The sequence below is a fragment of the Rhea pennata genome, chromosome 9, assembly GCF_028389875.1.
Source record: "Rhea pennata isolate bPtePen1 chromosome 9, bPtePen1.pri, whole genome shotgun sequence".
Taxonomy (NCBI): domain Eukaryota; kingdom Metazoa; phylum Chordata; class Aves; order Rheiformes; family Rheidae; genus Rhea; species Rhea pennata.
Genome location: NC_084671.1, coordinates 2,880,142 through 2,903,813, shown reverse-complemented (window position 1 = coordinate 2,903,813; position 23,672 = coordinate 2,880,142). Strand labels below are relative to the sequence as shown.

Genomic DNA, 23,672 nt, shown 5'->3' with positions numbered 1-23,672 from the left:
TGAAAAATAGCTCCTTTTTAATCAGTTCATTTAATTAAGGTCTATAGAGATTCTATAATGGATTTTATTCAGAGACTGGTTTTAACAAGCTCAGAGAGAAGTCTCACAGAACTCAATCTCAAAACAAAAATATATTAGAAAAAAGGGGTAAACAGCAGCAATAAGAATGTAAATATACATCGGAGAAAGTTTTCATTCCTCTTCTATTTTTGAGCTATACTATACCCAACAGCACCAAGTTCAGCTAGTCCTTTAGATGCAATAACTTTGGGGTTTGTTGCCACACTTTTTGTTGTATTGTGTGTCTTATAAATTCCAATTAATCTGTCCGCAATCTCAAACATGTTGTTTCGCAATGAGATGATGATGAATTGAGCATTTTTTGTTTGCTCCTGAAACAAAAGTTACTTGTATTAGTTCAGTATTTCAAAAAGCTATGTTCTTGTACGATCTCTATGTTTAAGTTACCAGAATTATTTTAACAAGGCTTACTTTATGGAGGAAAAGGAAACCAAACCTATTTCCATGGCCTGAGAGGAGGGGAAAGGAAGTCCTTTGTTAAAAAGGACAAGCCTTGAAAAATGCTAGTTCTGTGACCCTGTGGCAGAATGGTAACAAAACCTCTAGCTTCAGTCATGCTTTAAAAACAGAACAAACAACACTAAGAATCTGGCAATAACAGTTTAAGTTTACAGATGTTCTGAACCCCACTGGCCTCTCAGGACCACTGATCAAGGGGAACAATGAAAATGGACAGCTCTTCCGGCTCTCTTCTTTGTTCCCAGCGTCTGCATAGCTGCTTCAGGAGCTACAGCTATTGATGCGACAAGCCGATAGCTTGTCCGAGCTGTAATGGTGCTGGAGCAACCCGTGTAACACGTATGCAGTCCTGAGCAATCTGAAGGCTGCCCGTGTGTCTTGGTATTTAACAGAGCAGCTGTAATCACTTGAGGAAACATAAAAAGCAGCACACAATTTGTGCATTTGTTATATCTTTATGCATGGTCTCATGAGGCCAAAATGCTTTAGGCAACATGTAAACAAAACTGGCTGAGATCAATTACCATCTTTTCTCCTAACGTACAACTAACTTCAAAATAGGGACTAAGGCTATGTGCTAGGCTATACTTTGCATTTCTTAAGAGCTAAACTATACTAAATTTCAAATGCAAGTGTTAGTCTACGCTGAAGTTGAAATTAAACTCTTTGCTCTACCAAACCACATCTTGGCTGTGGGACCCAACTTTGTGAAAATAAAGACATTGTGGAAGCAAAGTCTAAAATGATAGTTGCAGATAGTTTTCTTTGAAGTGTTTCTCTAATGTTAAATAGCTAATCATAATCTTGGCACTTGTAGGGCATTCCCAAAACTGCTGATTTTGGGTTATACCTTGAATAACTTTGAAAACTTTTAAATTCAAATTAGCAACCAGAACATTAGCAGCATAAATGGTTGCTTGACTTAAATACAGTGGCAACAGAATGTTGAAATGGCAGTGTAAAGTCAGGGAACCTTGGCTGTGTGTCTGAATGAAATGGTGAGCTTAGATACGTGAACAAGTTCCTAGTACCTAAATGCCTTACTTATCTCAACTGACTGTAACTGATTAATTTAGCTCAGAAAGAGAAACTAGTAAATCCTCTATTAGTTGCCTCATTTCAGGAAAGAGTCAAAGCTAGTCGGTTTTTTTTGGGAGGGGTGTGGGGAGGAGGAGGAAAATTAAGCTACATTCTGAGAATACTGTATTATTCCAAATTCTAAACTCTGGCTGCAATTTGTTACCACTTTGTCTCTTTTGGCAGAGGAGAAAATATCTTAGAAAATTTAGACTACAATAGTTACCATTAAATACTTACATATATGTAAAATGCCACAATAGATACATTTTTGAAGTCGAGAGCTGCATCTATCTCATCCATAAAATAAAGTGGAGTTGGCTTGTAATGGTGAAGAGCAAAAACTAGAGCCAGGGAGCTAAGAGTCTTCTCTCCTCCTGATAAGTTAAATATCTTCTTCCAACTTTTCTTTGGAGGCCGAACACTGAAAGAGTTTAGAGTTATAAATTATTTCCATTCATGGTGAAAGTAAATCTGAACTCAAACAACTGTAATATTCAGCTATTCCCTGTAGGAACTATAACACTGAAGAACTACTAATTAATTATCTTTGAAGAGTGCTATCCTACTCATATGTAATGAATATAAAAAATTAGGATCACTTACAACAGATAGAACTTTCTCTAGTTACCAAAATGATTGACACAATTCCCTAGGCAGAATGTAATAACTTGATTTTTCAATGCTGAGAATTAAGAAAACCTGAGAAATTGCTTCAAAGTTAAAGCTTTCTAACTGCTGTTATTTATTTGTCTTAACAAGAGAAATGAATCTCTTCATTAACCCATGCCAAAAAAATGAGAAGCTTCTGCCTGTATCTTGCCAATACTGGTCAAAAGATAGGACTATCTTGGTTAACTGATGCTTAAAAGAAGAAAAAGAGAAATACAATGATTAAGAATGACAGCAATAATACAAAATATTTTGACAAACCTAAACATGATTCCCTCAGAGAAGGGATCCAGACTGTCCACGAGTTCTAGTTCAGCATCTCCTCCCAAAGTGAGCATCTGGTAATTTTCTTTCAGTTTATTTGTTATTACATTAAATCCGGCCATAAATTCATTTAGCCTTTGTTTTCTAAGATCCTCAAAAGCCTGTCTGAAGTTGTCTCTCTCATTAGTGATGTCATCCAATTCAGCCACACGTTTCAAGTACAGCTCTTCCTGGGATGGGAGAAAAAAAATAGTCCATTTAAAGAAGCTGTCTTCTTTAAATTTAGATTTTAAACCAGTTACTTCTACCATTTGAAATTCATTTTTCCCAGAATGGCTAACAGCTTTTAAATAAAGAAAAAACACCACCACAAGCCCTGTCTTTTTCTCTCTCCACTCCTAACACGGACTGCCGCAGCATTTAATTTAGTGGAAGTCCAAGTTGAACAATGAAGGTCTATTGTGGTGAGTCTGTACTGCAGATAATCTTACAGGTCATGCAGAGGTTACCTGTAGAAGTGGTACGTTGCTGCTGTACAGCACATTTCATGCAAGAGAATGGAAGTCCTTCTGGCTCTGCTTTTAAGACCATTCCTGTTTGTACGTACTTAGCACGTCTAAACAGCCAGAAATAATACCACTTGACTCTAGTAGCACAGACAGACAGAGTCTTTATATTGTCAGGAATCTTCTCTCTATGTAAGATTGGGTTTTTTTTCTGGGATTAAGTGAAACTGGGAAAGAAAACACAGGAGTTGAGTAAGCTGATTCTTATGAAACTATGGTCTCTTTGGACAAGAGTTTAGAAGAACAAGCTGGTCCTTAAATCTCAGTCTGAAGCTTTATGGCTTACACAAAATTTCCCAGAGTTTCCCTGTCCTTTGAGACAACACAGCTGGTACCTTAAAGAGGAAATCTTGTTGGTGTGGGATAGATGAAGCTGTCCAAGAGAAAAATTTGGTCTCTGATTTTAAAAGAGCTATCAGGAAGTATGAGTTCTTTACTTTCTAGAGGAGAAATACCAAGATTCTTCAGGAAACTAATTACAACATGGCAAGGAAATGCCGATAAAGCCATCTCACACAAATATCTATATTAGAGCTGATGGAAAATTCCCTTTAAAATGAAAAACATTTAATCTATTAAATGGTCCGATATTACTGAAGTGAGGAGTATGAGAAGAAAAAAATCCTAGTATTATGTTTATGTGTCTAGCTGAGACTAGTGAGTAAATAAGCAACTTTTACAGATGAAAATTGTCTTCACCTCGCGTCTGCGGTAGCAGATATAAAGAAGCTGTAGATACAACTTTCACCCTTTTGGCTAAACATGAGCTAGTAAGTAGTCAGGATGTTAACAACAGCACAGCATGCAGAGAAAAAAGGGAAAATTCAAGGATTTTATTTCATTTTCCAGGTCCAGAGAAAAAGAAATGAACAGAAATAGGACCACCTGCCTGGTATAGGCCTGGTATGCCTATAGATAAAGACCATTTCTTTGGTCACTTAGCTAAAAAGGACAATTTTGCATGCACTTCAAGTGCAGGATCTATTTGAGCAGCCGCTTGAAAAATGCACAATTGGAAGGCTATCTAAGCACTTCAAAAGCAATTACTTTAATTCTGTATATTAACAGATGCAAGTAATGGAAAGTAAAGCTATATACACAATGCTTACCTTTGGATGAAGAGTATGTAGTGCTATTATGCTGACAGACAATACAACATTAGAAAGATTTATCCTGCTACTACAGAATAATAATTAAGCTTACCTTCTTCTTGTATTCTGCAATAGCCCCAAGGTTGGGTTTCATTTCATGACACTGGGCTTCCAGGAGAGCTATCTGCTTAATAATAATATCTGGATCTTTGATAGCCTCAAGCTCTTCTTGACTTAGTACTGGAAGTTCCTCGGGTGGCTTATCTTCTATGGAGTGCAGTGATAATTTTGATATCTAAAATTCAAAACAAGATCTTTAAAGATCACATTAGTTATCACCTGATCTTATTTCTAAAATAAACTTTTTCTATATTAGTACACACAACTTTCTAATCTCAAAATATACAATGTCTCTTCACTTAATTTGTTTTGGTCCAAATTTAGTTTACTCCTTTAAAGATAAGTTCTGAGAAAGACAGCAACCATTCTTTTATCCTGCTATTCTGCTCCCCAAAATTACATACACGATTCTTGCAAAGGAGATACTTCTCTGTGAGAACTGCAGTGGGCTGAAGAAGTCATCTGCTCATCATTGATCCTGCAGAACTTTAACAATTTTATGTTTAATACTTTGTGTGTATGAGACTGAAAAGTTCCTGACAGGAACTCTGCTTGCTGGTAGCTGCCCTGTAGTCAACCTCAGATTAACAAGCACCTAAAAAGGCAGTGGAAGATGAACTGCTGGTCTAAATTTCTCTCTCTATTCAGGATTTTGATACAAAGTAGAAAGAAAAGGACAGATAACACAACAAAGACATCATGTCTTTATGAATTCCAGGCACGTAACTGTCCTTTTCTCTGAACATGTGTCCCTGATATTTGCCATTTCCATAAACCAGGAAAACAACAAAAATACCTACTACCACCATGGCCTCTTGCCCTCTTTTGTTGACTTTTTTTTTTTAAATCAAAAAAATTGATAAGCCAGAAACCAAACCTTTCATCCATAACTTTATAAATCAGAAATTAAAGACTGAATGGATACATTTTTTAGAAATGTTTTTTTATTGCTAAAAAGCAAACTGTGAAGTGAACACCAATTTTCCTTCAATTGTCTGTTTCCCTGCAATATAATAATGTATTAATCTTTGGGGATCTTATAATTCAAATTTTATGAACTGAACACTTTTCTTACCTCTTTTTGCCAGTATTTAATCTTTGACTGATGCGCAGAAATATGACCATCGATTTGTTCAATCTTAAGTCTTATGTTAAGAGCTTCCTTTTGAAGTGCGTGTTCATTATCTTGAATAGCTTTCATCTCTTGGAGCAAACTGCGGTGTTCCTCCTGAACTGCTGGTAATGCTTCCTAAACAGAATGTCAGAAAACGTTCAATAATCAGTTGCTTTGAAATGTTACCAGTTTCTTGGGTTACAGATTTGTTTCTGCTGTATTATTCACATAAGCTTACTCTTCACAATTCTTAAGTGTTGAGGTTACAAATACATGTTTTTGTATTTGGATTAACCTAGTCTCTGAATTCCAAAATGCCACTTGTGAAAATATGCTGCAGTTTATACTTTCATTCTAAATCTGGATTAAATGAGTCCTATATTTGTATGTTTTAGATGAAACCTTTAGAGGGGACAGCCTCAAACAACTTTATTCTGAAGAATTTTAGCCATACAGGTGATCTGCCTGTATCTAGATGGGAAAAATTATGGAGATTTTCTACAGTTATGTTTAAAAAAAAAAAGTTTCAAAATCACTAGTATCTTTGAAGAAGCTTGGTTCATTTTAAGTTTTTGTTTAGCTTCAGAAAACCAGGTCAAGATATATTTTCAGTTAAGAATAGAAGTCCAGCTCTTCGCTCCTTTCAAACATCATTTCTGCTCTGCCCTGGTGGAGAAGAACCTTCAACCTGCTTTTCTTTTCCTTTTGCAAAGAAAGTACACCATTCTCATGTCCTAACCATTGCGGAATGTGACTCTAAAGCTCTACAGCAGAATTTGTTTAAGTACTCAACTCATTATCCTGGGTTTACCTGAAAAACAGAACACTTAATAGGGCTGTTTTGGCTTACTGTTTTCTTTTTTTTCTTTTTTTTTTTTTTTTGGCCTAACACCTATTTTTAAAGGTCAACTTTTGATTCATTTTGTAAGAAAGACTGCAATATATTGCAAGACACAGAAAATAATATTCTTTTCCGTTTTATCCTTGTGTGAATTTTTGGAGGATGAAGAGTAGAACTTAGAAAAAATATTTTTACAACATTGTCAAGACTAAGGCTTAAATTAGATATAAACATTTTTTATTGAAGGTACTAACAGCTAATGCAACCCCCTTTTCACATTGCAAAGCCTGGAATTTCTAATGCTGAAGGTTAATAGGCATCAGCAGTTAGGACAACTCTGGCACAAATTATGTTATCTACAAGGTATTTCACAAACTGCATCCCCTCTGAAAATAAATACTTACTTCAGCTTGCTTGCAGTCATTCATAACCTCAGTAGCTTTCTCTTCTAGCATAGTCAGCTCTTGTGTTAAGTCTTTAATTTCTTTCTCATTATCTCCAATTTCCTTCTCAGTGCGTAGTACAGACTCCTCAGATTTTTTCAGGTTTCTGAATAGATACCAAGATGTTTGTGTACCTCACATGAGTGCAGTTATGACAAGAAATAATGAAAAAAACACAATCTAATGTACAGAGTTTGCTCACTAGCTATTGATCAAATAGTAAGTGCTAATTTATGTACAAACTTTCAGCCCTGGGAAATACAGATAAAACAAAGTCGTTGCCTTCCTTAAATAAATACCATTAGAAGACTTCATTTGTTCCTTCAGAAACAATTTTGGAATTTTTTCTAAGTATTCATTATACACTGCTAGGCTGATAGAAAAATACTTAACATTTTATTCCTTAGATTAATTCATAATAAAATGAGTCCCTTTAGTTTTGAACTGCTTCACTGTACACAAGAAGTGCAGTTTTGAATTTTTATCCAGAAATACTGTATTTTAGTTATGGACAGATATTAGTGGAAAAATATCAATTAAATGTGACCTTTAAATTGCCTGTCAGAAATACTAAACTACAAATCTTTATTTTCCTTTACCTCTTTAACACAAACCACATTTTGTATCAGACATACCACTAAGAATTAAGATTTTAAGCTCAATAGATTTTAGCTACGGAGAATACTTAAAGCAAGCACGTCTTGCAGGCACCAGTATCAAGAGAGGCAGCTATCTGAAAGCTGCAATGACTATCCTTGATCAGGTTTCGCTAAGCTTTCTAGCTCTCTAATCTCTTTGCCTTTAAAGCATTTTAATCAACAAAGATTATGGTTCTTAATGTTTCAGTCTCAATTTGAGGTAAATCAGTTTAGAGGAAAAGGCTATGACCTCCTCCCTCCAGTTTTCATCTAGCTGTAAAGAGGCAAAAGTCATCCCCTTCAGCCTGACAAATCCCTCATACAGAGATTCAGCTGTAATCAAACAAGAATCAGAGTGATACATAATTATAGTTTGAAGCTTTCGGATTGAATACGTTCATGGTTACTATACCTGTCTGCAGTCTTGACTGCCACTTGGGCTTTAGTAATAGCTGAAGTACATTCATCTATTTCTTTGTTAATCTTATCAAGTTTGTCTTGCTGTGCTTTAAGTTTATGATTATTGATATCAATTATGAGATTATGCAATCGTTTAACTTCACTTTCTACTTTACCAGCCTTTTCAGCAACACAATCATAATCTGTTGATAAACAAAATAGAGCAAGAAACATCATTATGCTGTCCCTAAGAACACTGCACTGTTTAAAATGCATCAGATTTAAGTGATGATAAACTCTGCTGTATGAATGTACTGAAAAATGCATTTATTTCTTTATACTGCAAAAAAAGTTTTTTTAATATAGCAAAAAAGGAATGTACTATTCACGTCTCTGTGAATACTGTTGTACAACCAAAACATTTTTGTCATAAACTGTCAAAAATTTTAATTTGATTACTTAATGTATACAGTGTACTTACATGCACAAAAATGTCCTGTTGAACCTAAGTTTCCTTGTTTAGCTTGTCAAGATAGTTTTGTTGAGTTTTAAGTAAAAGATGAACATCTTTCAAAAATAAAGTAAGCACTTAGCACCTTAGTATTCTAAATGCAAAAATAGAAAGAAAGAAAAAAATCCCACACTAAATTTGCTACAGATTTATAATTTACTTTTGGGGGAGAGAAGGGGAAAAAGCAGAGAGCTAAAAGGCACCTCTCCAGAGGACAGAGTAAGTTTGTCTGTCTCCATCATTTGAAAGAAATTGAGAAAGTTAACCTCCAAACCTTAGAATGATTAAAGAAGTGTTCATGGACACTTGATGCTAATATTGTTCAAAAGAGCATAGTGGAAATCCAAAGTAGCGTAGATTATTTTTCTCAGCATGCTAAGAAAGCAGAACTGTGCAGGAAGGGTTTTGGTTTGGGGTTTTTGGTTTTTGTTTGTTTGTTTGGGTTTTTTTTAACTGGGCTCATTTTATTTCCTAAGCAATAAATACAAGCAGTCAAGGTTTACCTTACTAAGCTACCACTTTCTTCAGGGAAACAGTTATTTGAGTTCTCAAAATAAATATACTTTCACAAAAAGAACCGAGATACAATGTGCCCACAACAGAATATACTGTATTCATTTTAAAGAATCATGCAATAACTGTGCTGAAGTACAGTAAAATCCTTTTCTTGACTTTAATATTATTACCCTCTGCACTAATAATTCTTAATGCTAATTAAAACTAAAAGTTTGTTGCAATAAAGCCATAAAAATCTAACGAACCAAACAAAAAAAATACTGAAATTAGTATTTATTTTAACTGCAACATGAACTTGAATTGCAAAAAAAGGGTTCTGAGTCTTTTTAGTCTCTGGGAGTACCTTTTATCCCCCTCCCTTAGGAGAAAAGAGGTTCCAAAACAGTAACAGTGATAACAGTGAAAGCACTGGTAATCTGAAAGAACAAAGCTGTAATATTCATTCCCATATTAGGTAAAAATTGTAGTCACATTCATTTACTATAAATCCCACTCCACAATACTTACCCTTTTTAAAATTGCTAAGGATTTTTTCCAATTCTTTCTGTTTGATTTTGTCTGGAGCAGCAGCAATTACATTTGCTTCAAATTCCTTAACTTGGATTTTTAGATGAATTTCTTGTTCAGATAAACTCTACAGAAGATACAACTGCGTTAGAATCCTATAGTTAAGAAGATTCTTGAATATTACCACGGACTATGCAAAGTTGAGGCTTTATACTGAGAAGTTGTCCTTCTGCAAAACTTTAGAGAAGCCAGATATTGCTTCAATAAATTTGTTTACCTGGATGCTTGCTGTATACTTTTCTAAAGTGTTTCTCATTTCCCGAACATTTTGGCGCAGTTTTGCTATGGCTTCTTCAAGATGAATTTTCTCTTCTTCATAGTGTATTGCTCTTTTTGAATCCTTCTGCAGTTGAGATTCCATTCTACTAACCTACACAAAAATGAGATGCAGTCATTTGCCTAGTGTCACTGCTACAATATACAGCAAGATCTCATACATGTTTTATACAGTCTACAAACTCCTAAAACACATGGAGAAAACGGAGTAAAAACTTTGCTGTAGTTGGACAGAGCATGCAGGCTGATTGCTGAGAAGATCAATAATGACAATGAAAGACAAGAGGAGTAAGCATAAAAAAATAAGCTGAAGAATTCCTCTTGAAATACCTAGTAATGGAAAAATAGTTTCAAGGAAATAAAACAAGATTAAGCTAGTAACACTTGCAGTCAGAATAACGAAGGGAGAATCCAAAACCACACAAGCAGAAGCTTGAATTAATTATACTATTGTTTATTGATTAGATTTGATACAAACTGCTGAAGGATAGTTCCTGGTTTTTGTGGTATGCTTAAGAATGGTAAGGTTGGAAGGGACTTCTGGAGATCATCTAGTCCAACCCTTGGCATAGCCCACACGGGGATTGAACCCAAGACCTTGGCATTAAGCATCACCACACTCTAACCACCTGAGCTAAACCTGCCCCCTATGCAAGAGTGCTTTGGAATGATCCAAGACTTCAAGAAGTGTTTCCTCCCTACGCTCCTATGACCAAAGATATTGCTTAAAAGGTGTAAGTAATACTTACTCATTTCCCAGATGCTTCCCTTCTTCCCTTGTCAGTTTAACAAACTGTGCAGAAAGAAAATGTGTGCTTTCTCAAATGATACAAAAAAGTTCAGTTCATTAGTTCTCTACAAGAGAACCATCCAGAAAGGCTAGATGTGCAGCACTGTTTGAATAGGCATGACAGAAGTTACATGTCAAACTCTCTAGCATTTGTAAAATTGTATTTTTCTCTTGGCTAATGTGGCCCTATTTTTCCAGCTGTGCAAACATGAAAATACATAAGACAGATACACATTTTAACCTCTCAGTAGTAAAACTGAAGAGTACAGAAAGACATGGTTATCTCTTCCAGCAGATAAATCAGATAGAGATGACTTTAAAGTTGAGTTTGATTTTGGAGTTCTCTAATTTGAAAGCATTTTCACATAAAAAATACCAACTATTGTTTTTGCATCCTTAGTGGAATATTCAATCCTTGCGTTGGATTATAGTTCTAATTCCTAACGAGCAAAAGTTGGGTCTTCCCTGTAGGGAGAGGACTGATTTCAGCAGCCTGTTTGACTTGATATTTAGACAAGTGAGCTTGTCTTCTTGAGGAGGTATTAGATTTTTAACGTTTGATCTCAGTTAGGTTGATCAGTGGATACTGGACAAAAAGGACCTAGGCACTACAGTTTCATCCACACTGAGTAAAACTAAAAAATAAAACTGAAAAGAATTTAGTAGAAAAGGCAAGCAGCGTTTTTATATTCCAAAGTGGTTTTGAAATGAAAATTTTAAGTAAAGTTTTTACTCCATTTTCTCCATGTGTTTTAAGGGAAGTGAGTTTGTCCCTGACAAATCTCACAAGGATATAAAATGACAACCAAAGCCCTAATGTCTTTTCTTTTTGCTGAAATGTGTGTGTACTGCTCTGCAGCACAATGCCTCTTTATGGTCAGTCTCTTCCATGTTCTCACTCCTGCTTTTAATCAATTTCCAAGTTTGATATCAAAGGTAGCGTGGGACTAAAAATTAAATAATAGGCATATGATAGCTGAGGTGTCAATAAATGCATTTAAGATCAACGTAGCCTATGCTAATCTTACGAACTTTAGCTTTATAAATCATTATTAATACATCTTGCATCACAGATTGTTAACTACCCCTGCTGATTTATGAGGGCATAGCATGCAGTATGTGTGAACTACCGAAATATCAGGAACTCTGAAGAATTTCAATTTGTAATTAAGATTATATACACTAACCTCTTCTTCTGAAACATCAAGTATGACTGAGGATCCCATTCTGCCCTTCATTATTTTACCTCCACCACCAGTCATTGTTCCTGAAGTAGAAGAGAATAAAAAAAGTTATCATTCTAATTTTGATATCATCTGCAAAGCGCTGAAAATAGAATCATAAGTTTGTACTTAAATACCTGACTGTTCTATGATTTGTCCTTGCAGTGTTACAACTCTCCATCTTTTATCTTTTTGGAATGCTACTCTGGTGGCCTGTTCCAAGTTATTAGCTACTAGGGTATCACGTAATGCGAAGTAAAAAGCCGGGTGAATCTTCTCATCTTTTACTTTCACCAAATCAAACAACCGTGGAATATTTTCAGGAGTTGGAATTTTTTTCATGTTTTTTTCCCATATAGCCATCTACATCAGAAAAGTAAACAAATGAATGAAGGGTTCCTTAGGACAAATTACAAGGCCATTTCATTATTCTAAGTTAGAGCTTTAAAGTGAATGTAGCAGTTCTCCAGTGTAAGTATTACTATACTTCTCCTCAGAATGGCAGTTCACAGTAGTTTCCTTGGGGATCTCTACTTACTTATAGGATGTCTAAAAACCCACCAATAACTCATTGTTCTCTTTGCTACCAATACTTGCTCTTTAAATTTCATAGGTTACAGCTAAGAGATTACTAAGTTTGCTAATTTAAAAAATGAATATAAAAATATAATAAATTAAAAGGCACAGCAAACATTTGTTGTAGCAGGTAACTATCTAAAAAGTTTAAGTCTCAGTAAGTCCACTTTATTGTTTGCCAGTATAATGTTCTATGGTATCACCATCCAGTTAAAACATTTTCTGTTTTAGCTTTATCTATAGATATCAGTTATGTACACCTTAGATTAAATCAACAACACAACTTGTTTTGTCAAAGTTCCAGTACTTACTTTGTCCAAGGCTATAAACGTGGCAACTCCAATTCCTTTTATCTTTAAGAAATTCACACATTCCTGTGCAGTATCAATTGTATCAACAACAATGTAATCTAAGGCACCACAAGACGATGAAATAGCAACATCATACTTTTCATCAATAGCTCCTAAGTCTCCCTAAAAGTTGGGGTGGGGGTAGAGGGATGGCAGAAATACTCTAATTAGCTTGGCAACAATGTTTTGTCTTGGCATTAAAAGAGGGATGACAAAAGGTTATTGCAATGTGAAATGATATGAAAACAAATCGGAAAACAATCCTACTGTTGATTTTTTTGTGGAAGAAGTTATACTTTAATTCAAAATTTTTAAATAACATCATACCTGACTTCTGCACACTGCTATTATATACTTCTAATGTACTTGTTTTTAAAATAGAAATTCATATACTTAGAACTTAAACAGAAGACTTTGCAGTAAGGCAATATGGTAGCATCAATTTATTTTTCATAGAAAAATGCTACATTTCAGCAAGGCAGCCTGGCCTAACAAGATCCTTTAATGTGTTCCAGATATGGTTCTACCATTGGTCAGCTGGGTGGGACTGAGCAAGTCAGGTACTTCTGTGTGTCATCCTATGACCATCAGAAAGAAAGGATATAAAAAATTTCTTGTGTATTTGCAGAGTGCCATGTACAGTCAATTGCCAGTTATGCAAAAACACATTAATCTCACACTCTCCTCTGTAGCAAGTGGTAACACAACATAAAAGAGAATGTATGTCAACAGTACTAGACTGCTGTTTGAACTATGTCCTTTTCAATAAACCTTTTCATACATTTTCAAATATGAATGCACTAAATAGATTAACTAGGTTATAAGAACATACGTTCAGCATTATTTGTATTTTTGATAGAACATGCCATATTATTCTGGATAGTTGAATCAGTATTATTTGTCAGTCACACCCTGTTCTCATGTTCTTTACAACCTTTTCATTTCTACCTCAATTTACCCACTTGCAGAAACAGAGATGCAAGTGGAGGAAGGGGAGAAAAATAAGAGAAGGAAACTGCAGAATACAATAGCACCATTTAAAATTTACACTGATATGCATGTACTGTTTTCCTGGTTTTCAGAACATTGCTTGGAGATCACAGCAAAGAGATCACTGATTTTTATATATTTCTAAACAAATTGTACAGTTATTACACTAAGTTATGTACAAGCTGCAAGATTATTTGTTTTTAAGTTTCACAGCAATTCTATATAGTGTGTGGATACTGACTGATCCTACCTTTAGTAGCACCGAAAAATAAAAAGCACCATTCCACCTGAGTATTCTGCTGGTATAGATGGCATTAAATCAACAGAATCATAATTACTACATCTGCTCAGTCCAGAAGCAAAGACAAGACTAATGCATGGTCAGGCTACAAAATATTGCAAGTATCATCAGTTTGAACATATTCCATTGAAGATCAAACTACATTGCCTCTATGCTAAAGATCAGCCTACAAAAAAGATACAGCTTTATGGTAGCCATACTCCTTAGTCCTGAGTAGAGCGACTCTCAACAATTATTTATAATAAGTTCATAGGATTTTTAATTCTGCTGACCAAATTAATACCCAGTACCAGAGAAGTGAGGAATTCTATCTTTCACTTAATTACAATAATACTGCTCTTCCGAAGTCCCACTATGTCCCCCATAAACTTTAATAGTAAATATATAATGGCCTTTAAAATTTACCAGTCTTCCATATATTCCATGAATTTTTCCAGATTTCTTCTGCTGAAGTAGAGCCTCAAGCACTTTTCCTCGACTGCGATTTAGTGCTAAAGAACTTTTGGCTTCTTCTACTTTTTGACGTAGATTTCGAACAAGATTTTTAGCATTTGATTCTTCTTTTCCCAGTTTCTCAAGCTCATTCTCTTTCTAACAGGGGAGGGGAAAAAAAGTTATCTTAGCCTCAAGAAACATGCTGTGTTCAGGGATGCTTGGATACATGATACTATAAGTAATGAAACCAGGCACTGAAACGTAGAGGTAGCAAAAGGTTTACCAGAAAAATGGATGGTATGCTGATACTGGTTAATATTAAACACAAAACAAAAAAGTAAACTTTCCTATAAATATGACAGCTTATGAACTCAGGCATCCAGCTTATGACAAGGTATCAGGACTTTTGTCTCTGGGGAATGAGAAGGGAGCAAGAAAAGAAATTCAAAAAAGGCTCACAGACATAGCCATTAAATTCCCTTGGAAAAATCTTACTTAATTTACGGGGGAAAAAAAAACAGTGTGTAGTATGACTGAACTAACTGTGACATTATAATTACCTTATTTCATTTTTTACATGTTTAATTACGATACTTAAGCTGATTTGCTTGCAGAGATATACAGGATTTAATTACCAGTGCATAATGTTAGTATTTGCTTAAAACAAAATCAGTTTGAAATAAAATACTTTACATGAATTCATCAGTGAAGTTTAGTTTTTAAATGCTGGATTTTGCTGGAGACAGTTTTTCTATTTATTTTCACCATGATTGCTGCTAAAACAACAAATAGTAGAACTTTGCTTTGTGTGTTGCAAGATTGCATCATAACTCTTAAAGAAACGAAATATAAAACTCAGGTCTCACCTCCTTTAATTCCTGTTCAGCTTGGGGTAGTTTTGTATCTATATCTTTGATAGTGACCTTCCTTTCTTTAAGAGTTTCTGAAGTAGTCCTTAGAGCCTCCTTTGCCTGATTTAACTGAGATAGAGCAGTATTATGGCGGCTGAGATAGATATCAAGCTCTGACTGGGCTACCTCCATCTTTGAACGTGCTTCATTCACTGTTTTGCTAAACTCCATAAGCGCTTTCTCTTTGCCCTGCAAAAATGGATAACATGTTAAAATTAAAAAAGTAGAAAAATGTAGAGTTAACCATTGTGTCAATCATGCCGTATGAAAGAAAAAGGAAATAACATGTTCTGTTAGTAGCTCTCCTGTTGGCAGAAAACAGGTATCAAAATTTTGTTATCTATTTAACAATTATATCTCAATTTATGAAAACATTCTGCATGAAAGTGAAATAAGTTTTTTTTTCTTAATCATAAAGAACATAAGGGAATCTTAAAACATCTTTCCATATTAGCTTTATATCATTTTCTCAACTTACTTAAAGCTAGGAGAAACCCTACACATAGCGTTAAATTACAGATCAAATGGAGAAACCATATGTTTTCAAATACAGAAAAAGTCCCAAACTTAAAGTGGAAATTTCCACCCCCTGAATGTTTAATGACTGGACAGCTAATATCAAAAATAACTAAGTGTTGCAATAGGTACTTATTAATTAGAAGACAATTACAGCTGTGTGAAAGACAGTGTGCTTTTTCAAAATCTGAGGGCTATTTTTAAATTAAAAGTCTTTTGAACATTTTGATAGGAGAAAGTGCGTTCAAATAAAAGTGTTGATTTAATATACATTTATGAATGATATACTTGATAATATATAATCACTATAAAAAGCAAACAATGTAATGAAAAAGATTCAGTTCTTTTTCATTACAAATTCTCAGAATTTTCCGATTAGCCTCCATTGAACTAACACCTGAAACAGTATGTTTGCCACATAAAATAGCATTTTCCAACTATCTTATGATCGTTTCGCTGTTCAATATAAAACCAATACATTAGTTACACATTAAGTGAATGAAGACAAAATCATTTCAAACCTCTTTCTCTTCTTGAAGTCCTTGTGTTTCTTTTTTAAGGCTATCCATAACGTGCTTTAGTTTTTGTTCTTCTTTCTCTTTTTCTTTTTCAAGAAGCTCTTTCTTAGATGTTGTTTCGCTGATAGTTTTTTCACTATTGGAAGGTACACTTTTCAGTTCTTCTACCTACACAAGGTAGAGATTTTAATTTCTCCCCCACTGAAATGAAACAGCTTTGCCTTATCTTTAAACTCTGCCTTTAAGTACTATGTTGAAGTCAAAGGAAGCATGAGCCCTAGTAGAGTGATTCTGTCTATTACTCCCAACTCTCAGGTGGAAAAGGAAGATGACATCAGGACAGTGGTGAAGAATTGTATGTGTGTGCATGTGTACGTATATATACAGAATGACAGCCGAAACGATTTACATATTCTATGGGTTGTCCTATGCTCCAGTAAATAGATATGTATCTTGCAGTTCCCACAAAGCCTTCAGCAGGCTGGAGGTTTCTATCTGCATGCATTCCCTGTCTAATAATGAGGCATCCAATCATCTTCTTTTAGGCAGTAAAGAAGATTCAAAAGGCAGCTTTTCTAAAGGTAGTGGCAAGCTCCTTCCACAATTTCAGAGTCAAACTGAGCAGGAATATCATTAAAAGAACTCAAAGAATTTATAATCTAATCAGTCTTGTTTATCTTCAAGGTGTGGTGTGGCAATATCACACTGATAAAGATCACATGCCTTTGCAGGTTAAGATACATTGCAGCTCTGGCAGAAGGCTTGGATTTTATTTGCAAGGCTTGTACAGTTCTACAGCCCCTTCAGAGAAAAGCAAGCCATAATAGTAGAGGAACATTTCTTTGCTCATGAAAATTCAAGTCTTTGAACCATGACGAGGTTTAGGTCTTATATACTTACTTTCAGAAGGATTCAGAGTGATTTAAGATCTGGAACAGTTAGGAGCAACCCATTTGGTAAAATACCCCTTAGTTAATTAACTAAGGAAATGTAACAAAAACATGTTTCACAGGCAATAACTCCAAACAAGTAACATTCCTATAATCCCAAACATGGCAAAAAGATGGCTTTCAGGCCATGAGACCACTCAGCAGAACTGAGAAGCAACAGGAGAGCTTCTAAATTCATCTTCAACTCAGAGAAGAATCTAGTACTGTTGGTACACAGTCTTTACAGTAAGATGTGCAATGAACAACAATTTGAGGAAGAATAATGTATTACATCAGTAAATGATTTGCAAAGAAAAATCCTCTGATACGAGACCATTTTCCAGCTGATTTAAATAACAGAAAAAAACAACAAAATAAAGCATATTTTCAGGTTTTCTTTGTTGCACAAAACGGAAGTTGTTGTCCATTGCTATTCTTACCCATGCGCACAAAGATATTCCCATCTAGAGCAACCAACTAGATATCTTTGAATATAGCAAGTTGCAGTTCACACTACCTTTTCTTTGTCCTTCTGAAGTTGTTTGTGAAGTTTTTTAGCCTTACTTTTGGCGTGTTTTAATTTTTCCCTTACTTTAACATCCTGCAAATCCAACTGAGTAAATTTTTCTTTATTTTCCTCTACAAACTTTGTAATTTTATTGAGTTTTCTGAAGGGGAAAAAGAAAGAATCATCGATTTTGTATTTTATAAAATAATTTCAGTAGAACTTTGAGCATGTAGAATTTAAAACAGTACTATTTGCTTTATATTATTCACATCCAACTCTTACTATATTCACAGTATTTTCCCAGGGCATTGATGTTTCATAAAAAAAGTCCTATCAACCAAGAAAGCAATGCTAACCAGGTTTTTGGAAATTACTCATTTATTTTCTTTGATTCAATTTAAAATTTCAAAATCTTACAAATAACTTTTCATAATCTCAGAGGATAAGGTTGATACTGTAGTCAGATTGAAGACTTGACATTAAAACCCAGACAAATCAATTTTAGAGAAACATAATTTATGGTTAGAGAATCATAAGGAAGCCAGAGAAAAACACCCAATATTTATGTAACTGAACATTATAGATACGTATATACAAGAATATGAAACAATCTCCCAATTATTTTTTGCACACTCATTATAAAAAAAAGTATGTATTTAAATTCAATCAGAAATAACAAGTTTTCTTATTGCTAACTGTACATATCATTCAGATTACTTCAAGGGAAGCAACTGGCAATACTATATAATACTTATAAGAAATGTACTTATTTTTATTTGTTTTTGTGCAAAAGATTATTTAATCCATGCCAAGGAATATTTAGATATACTCAAAGCAACTCTGCTCATCAGATATTTCAAGTTTTTGGAGGAAGGACAACTAAAACAATAACAAACTATAAATAAATCTTTTTGTTCGATCATTACTCTATGCAACTATTATATACTTCTGCTTTTTAAGATGGTGCTTTTTGCTAGAAATACCACAGCTTTTTCTGAAAATCCTGGTAACTCTAAAGGCCACCATGATCTCAAAATACTGAGGAACCTAACATTTAATGGAGATAAGGATCCAAGAGAAAAACTAGCAACAAATAGCAATACAGAAAGAATACTACCAGACACCTTAGTGAAGAATCAATTCAGAAATTATCATATTTATGTTTGCTGAAAGCAACATGTCCAAAACACAAAAAGTACCGTTCTCTCAGCTTACAATCTATACCTAAAGTACTTACCTTTCAAGTTCTTTTAATGCTTTATTCTTTGTTTTCATTTCATCTGCAAGTTTGCTACTCTTCTCATTAATATCTGTTGTTTCTTCATGAATTTTTTCTTTCTGCATTTCCATTTCATTTATTCGCTTCTGTAGATCGTAGCTAGACAAAAAATACATAAAAAGATTACAAAAACTCCATCTTTTTCTAAAGCTGAAATTTTAAATGAGTATCTATTTCTGTCAATCTTAGAGCAGCAAAATGATTATGAAAAATATTAAATTCTAATATCCATTATTGAGTAGCCTTGCTAATTTAATACAAAAGAGCAAGGAAATCTAACAATTCAGACACCTCAGACAAAATAAGCTATAAGTGATCTAGTTTCTCTTTGTAAGTATAAAGCTGTAAGAGGTTCACCTGCCAAGCTACTTCACACTGTAAAAAGCTGGCAAGCAGTATTATTTCATATTTTTATTAAACTGGTCTAGCACTATTTTAACTGCTTTAATTTCATATTCAGAACAACTGAAACAAAAATCACTAGCCAGCTGTTATTCAGCTTATTTTAAAGGAGTGATAAAACCATTAAGAAAACAAAGTACTAATAATTAGAAGATATGGAAGTAGAGTCTAACACTACCCCAACATCAGCCCCAAATCAAAACTGCAAAGTACTTACATGTAATATTGACAAATATGATTCTTTTCTTTAAACATTTTGTTTTCCAAAGAAAGAAATTCAATGGCTTTATTCCTGTCCCCTTCTAAAGCATCCTTTTCTTTTTCCACCATTTTAACTCTATTTAACTGGACAAAATAGAGAGCAAAAGTTGACTTTGCTGCTAGTACTACAGAAGAACAAAACACGAGGGGGGAAAAAAAAAAACTTAAATCCATCACATCACACATCCTCTGGAAAGATACCATTCCACAATTAACTCTGTAAGGCAATTTACCATTGCAAACTTTCAGAAACAAGAAATCACCATTTTTTGCTCACACGGCAGACTGTACTTTTAGAACAACTCAAGCAATGATTTAAAACTATTAAAAAGTGATCCTACGGATGCCAGGAACAGTTCAGGCAAATCAAGGAAAACATACCTATGAGCAGTAAAGGGAAGTTACATATACAATCTGTATATGTTATCTTCTGTGTTTCAACTTCTTGATAGCTCCTTTCAACATAATTCCTGTGATGATACTCCTTTTATTACAGCACAACAAAGCTTAGGATCATGAAAATGTCTTTGTCCCTTTAAGCTTTTAAACTGTGCAATATATTAGGTATTTACCAAGGAAATATCAAGTCAAATAAAAAGAACTTTGAAGAACTCCCTCGTAACAGATTATGCATTTATTTTTAAAAGTAGTAAATATAAATAGATCAAGTAACTCAAGTTGCAACTGATTTTATGTATTTACAGCTTTCCTTATGAGTCTCCTTATACATGATTTTGTGTGCTTCATCTTGTCAATCCTCCCTCCCTCTTCCCCTCTCTATCCCTCTCCAGCTTTTAGGAGTATCTAAAGATGAGTGACTGATACTGACTGCCTATTTCTTTTATAAATCAGAGAATCATTATATTGACTTTTCATTTCATTTCCAATAAATCTTCAAGTGATAAGGTCCAAAAAAAGTCTTATCTTAAAACCAGTTTGTTTTCAAGTGCATTGAAACTCCCAACAGAAAATATCTGTTTGGCCTGAAGATCGTACTTATAGTTCTATGTTTTCATATGCTGGGTTTTTTTCCCCCTTTTGTATCCACATACCACATGTCTGTAACATGATATTCATTTCCCAAAAGGCTCTTGACATATGTTTCTCAATACACTGGGGTACGAGTTTTGTGAGCGACAAAATGGCTTTGAAAGTGAACATTTATGAGTTTTTGTACAGTTTGTGAGAGTTTTTCCACTATGCCACAAGTTACTTTAAAATCATCTTCTTGACAGAATGGGATCTAAACTACTGACAGGTGAGACATTGCGTATTACAGACTTTTTGGTTACTTTTTCAAATTGTTGCTTAAAGGTCATCAGGTAATGCAAGGCTTTTTGAAAGATTTCTGTTTTCCAGACTCCTTAGCACTATACCTAAGCTTACATTAATTCTCTATATAACCAAACAAATGTAATCCACCTAGCAATAGCACATAATAAAGAAAAAAATTCAAAATTTCTCTGTACTATTAAAGCAAATCATTCCTGTAGAAAAATGCTTAATCTCTAACCAAACACGTGAAACAAAACAAGTCTTTATATTTTTGACTGCTTTTCTAAAATAAGATCAAATCCTGAAGCACTGCAAGTTATTTTTGATTTATAAATCAAACAATTTCTCACCTTTTCCCCTCTCTGTTCATTTAAAATCTCTATTCTGCGACACAGTGTTTGGATAGGATCTTTTAGTCGTGCAGATCCTATTAGGTCTTCTAAGTACTCCAGCATACCTTCATCATGTTCAGTCTGGCCTTTTGGTTTCATCATTGCAATCTGTTCAACTTCACCCTTGAAAAAAAGCGTCATTAAATCTACGTTTCCCAAATTAACAATGCTTTCTTTTCTTAGCATTTTTTCTGAGGGAAAGCGTATCCTGAAGTACAAATATCTTTGGAATGCAGGCATGTGACCACATTCAAGCATTATAAAGAAGAACAAAATAATGCATTCATCAAATCTGATTAATCAAAGTAGCAATATATCTAGGACAACAAAGATCAGAATGAATATTAATTTCCTCCAAGAAGTACATAGTGATCATTTGCAAGAAAAGCAATGCATCTTCTGAAGACCACAGTCAGGTCTAAGCTTTGCTTCATTTCTCTAAAGATTCATAATGTATTTTCCCAATCTAAAAAAAGAGGAGAATAAAGTATGCTGTCTAGGTCATTTAGAACCTTATAGTCTTAAGTTAGCTTAATCCAGAATGAAGCACCTGGAGGTTCTTTTGTAAAACAGAAGATTCTACAAAATCATGTCTGATGGATGAATTGGACCTGCAGTTCATACAACTGAGACTTCCTTGGTGGAAAAAAAAAAAATCTTTAGTATTAGGTATCCATCATTTAATTTTCCTTTATGCACAGCATTAGTTTTTAATTATTAAGCTGAAGAATAAAAATTAATTTGATTTTTTAAAAATAAAAATTAGGAAAGAAATCAAACAATTTATATTAAGTTCTGATATCAGTTAAAGAAAATCTAACTATATCAGTGTTATATGCTTAGGACAGAGAAGCATGGAATTTTTCTAAGTACAGATTACATTTTATAAATGGTCATATGTCAAGAGGTAAAGATATGAAACTGAATATGCATGTATTACAAGATGTTTAAACCAAAAGTAGATGCAATTGATGATGCTGCATGAGCTAACTAAAAAGAACACAGTAAAATTGCCCACCCCCCAAAAACCTGTACAGCCAGGTGTAGGACAAGAGACTACTTACTTGTAAGACACATAAACAAAACTACCAAGTAGCAATATTGCCCCTTGTGACAAGATTTTTAAGCAGACTGCTAATGTTTAGGAAAAAATTAACTAAAGGCAATGGGAGCTTGTATCATGTGTTGACTAGGTAAAACAGTTTACATTCTGATAGTCAATGAAAAGTGACAGAAGGACGAGGATATCACATTCAGGGCCATGAGAATAGAGGCTGGTATATTTATGAATGGTGCAGCCATTGAAATAAAAAGAAAGCAAAATTAGCTGACAGAATTATCTTATTAGAAAGCTCTTTTATGGCTGTGAGAAGGACAATACTTAATTTGCTGGCCCTGATAAAGCTGTAACTATGAAATAACAAACTGGATTAAAATTTTAGTTCACTTTTAGAACCGACCAGAAAGGGGGGGGAGGGGGGGAGAAAACGTGCCCCAAGCATCCAAGCTACAAACACAGAAAATGCTTGCAAGTCTACATCCACACAATGAAAATACTCTTCAGTTAGGATCAAGCTGTCGTTGTTGGCTGAGCTAACAGCTAAGCTTCTGCAAAAGCCACCCTTGAATTTGGGCTAGAATTTTGATATTAAAAAAAACAGATCTCTGAATTTTTCACGTAAAAACTGTATTTAAATTCATAGATGAGTTTACCAAAGAATACAGATTTGGAGTATGGATGAGGAATAACTCCTCAAGCACATACAAGAACTGATTAATGTGACAGCTGGAGAACCAGAAAGGACACAGTCACAGAAGTCAATGAAGGGCAAGAATTCAAGGGAAGCATTGTAAATCAGAGCTGTAACCTGATGAGAAAGTTGGTACTTCTTCAGAGTAATCTTTATCTAAGAAGTTACTGCAATTTTTTTTGCTGAAGTGATTTTGTTTTACTTATTCAGTATGCAATGACACCTAGTGGTCCTATGATTTTCTTCTAATTGGTAGATCTCATTTATCTGAGTAGAAGAGAAAAACAAAGTTTTGCAAATCATGTGAATTAAGAGCTTATATTTATTAAGCTATTTAAGTCTTTCTTGCACATAAAAAGTTGCCATGCTGAGGTAAAAAAACAGGAGCATTTTGTTTTAATTTAAACTTCTAGATATTAAATGCATCTAACAATTACTGTACACAAAAAGTGTCAGAAGGTATCACAGACAAAAACTCATCTCTATTTTTACTTCTTACACACATCAAAGAGGTAAACAATTCGTTTTGTAACAATTTTAGCTGTATTAGATACCATTCAGATTACACATTTGTTCCCATGCCACAGAAGTATGACTCCTATACCAAGAACACCTGTTAGCCACATGCTG

General features: G+C 34.3%; 1 protein-coding gene across 1 annotated transcript in view; it reads right to left on the bottom strand.

Annotated features, from left to right (window-relative positions):
* SMC4 (structural maintenance of chromosomes 4) overlaps positions 1-23,672 on the bottom strand; it is a 37,809-nt gene continuing 14,137 nt past the window's right edge. The window contains exons 6-24 of the mRNA XM_062582699.1: positions 21,250-21,414; positions 19,581-19,708; positions 18,920-19,060; positions 17,692-17,842; positions 16,249-16,413; positions 15,167-15,400; positions 14,271-14,456; positions 12,536-12,697; positions 11,786-12,011; positions 11,613-11,692; positions 9,577-9,729; positions 9,300-9,426; positions 7,779-7,968; positions 6,690-6,834; positions 5,406-5,579; positions 4,323-4,505; positions 2,551-2,783; positions 1,858-2,041; positions 1-392 (exon numbers count right to left, since the gene is read on the bottom strand). Coding sequence (XP_062438683.1) covers positions 204-392; positions 1,858-2,041; positions 2,551-2,783; positions 4,323-4,505; positions 5,406-5,579; positions 6,690-6,834; positions 7,779-7,968; positions 9,300-9,426; positions 9,577-9,729; positions 11,613-11,692; positions 11,786-12,011; positions 12,536-12,697; positions 14,271-14,456; positions 15,167-15,400; positions 16,249-16,413; positions 17,692-17,842; positions 18,920-19,060; positions 19,581-19,708; positions 21,250-21,414 — 3,216 coding nt within the window. The 3' untranslated portion in view covers positions 1-203. The remainder of the gene's footprint in view (positions 393-1,857; positions 2,042-2,550; positions 2,784-4,322; positions 4,506-5,405; positions 5,580-6,689; positions 6,835-7,778; positions 7,969-9,299; positions 9,427-9,576; positions 9,730-11,612; positions 11,693-11,785; positions 12,012-12,535; positions 12,698-14,270; positions 14,457-15,166; positions 15,401-16,248; positions 16,414-17,691; positions 17,843-18,919; positions 19,061-19,580; positions 19,709-21,249; positions 21,415-23,672) is intronic.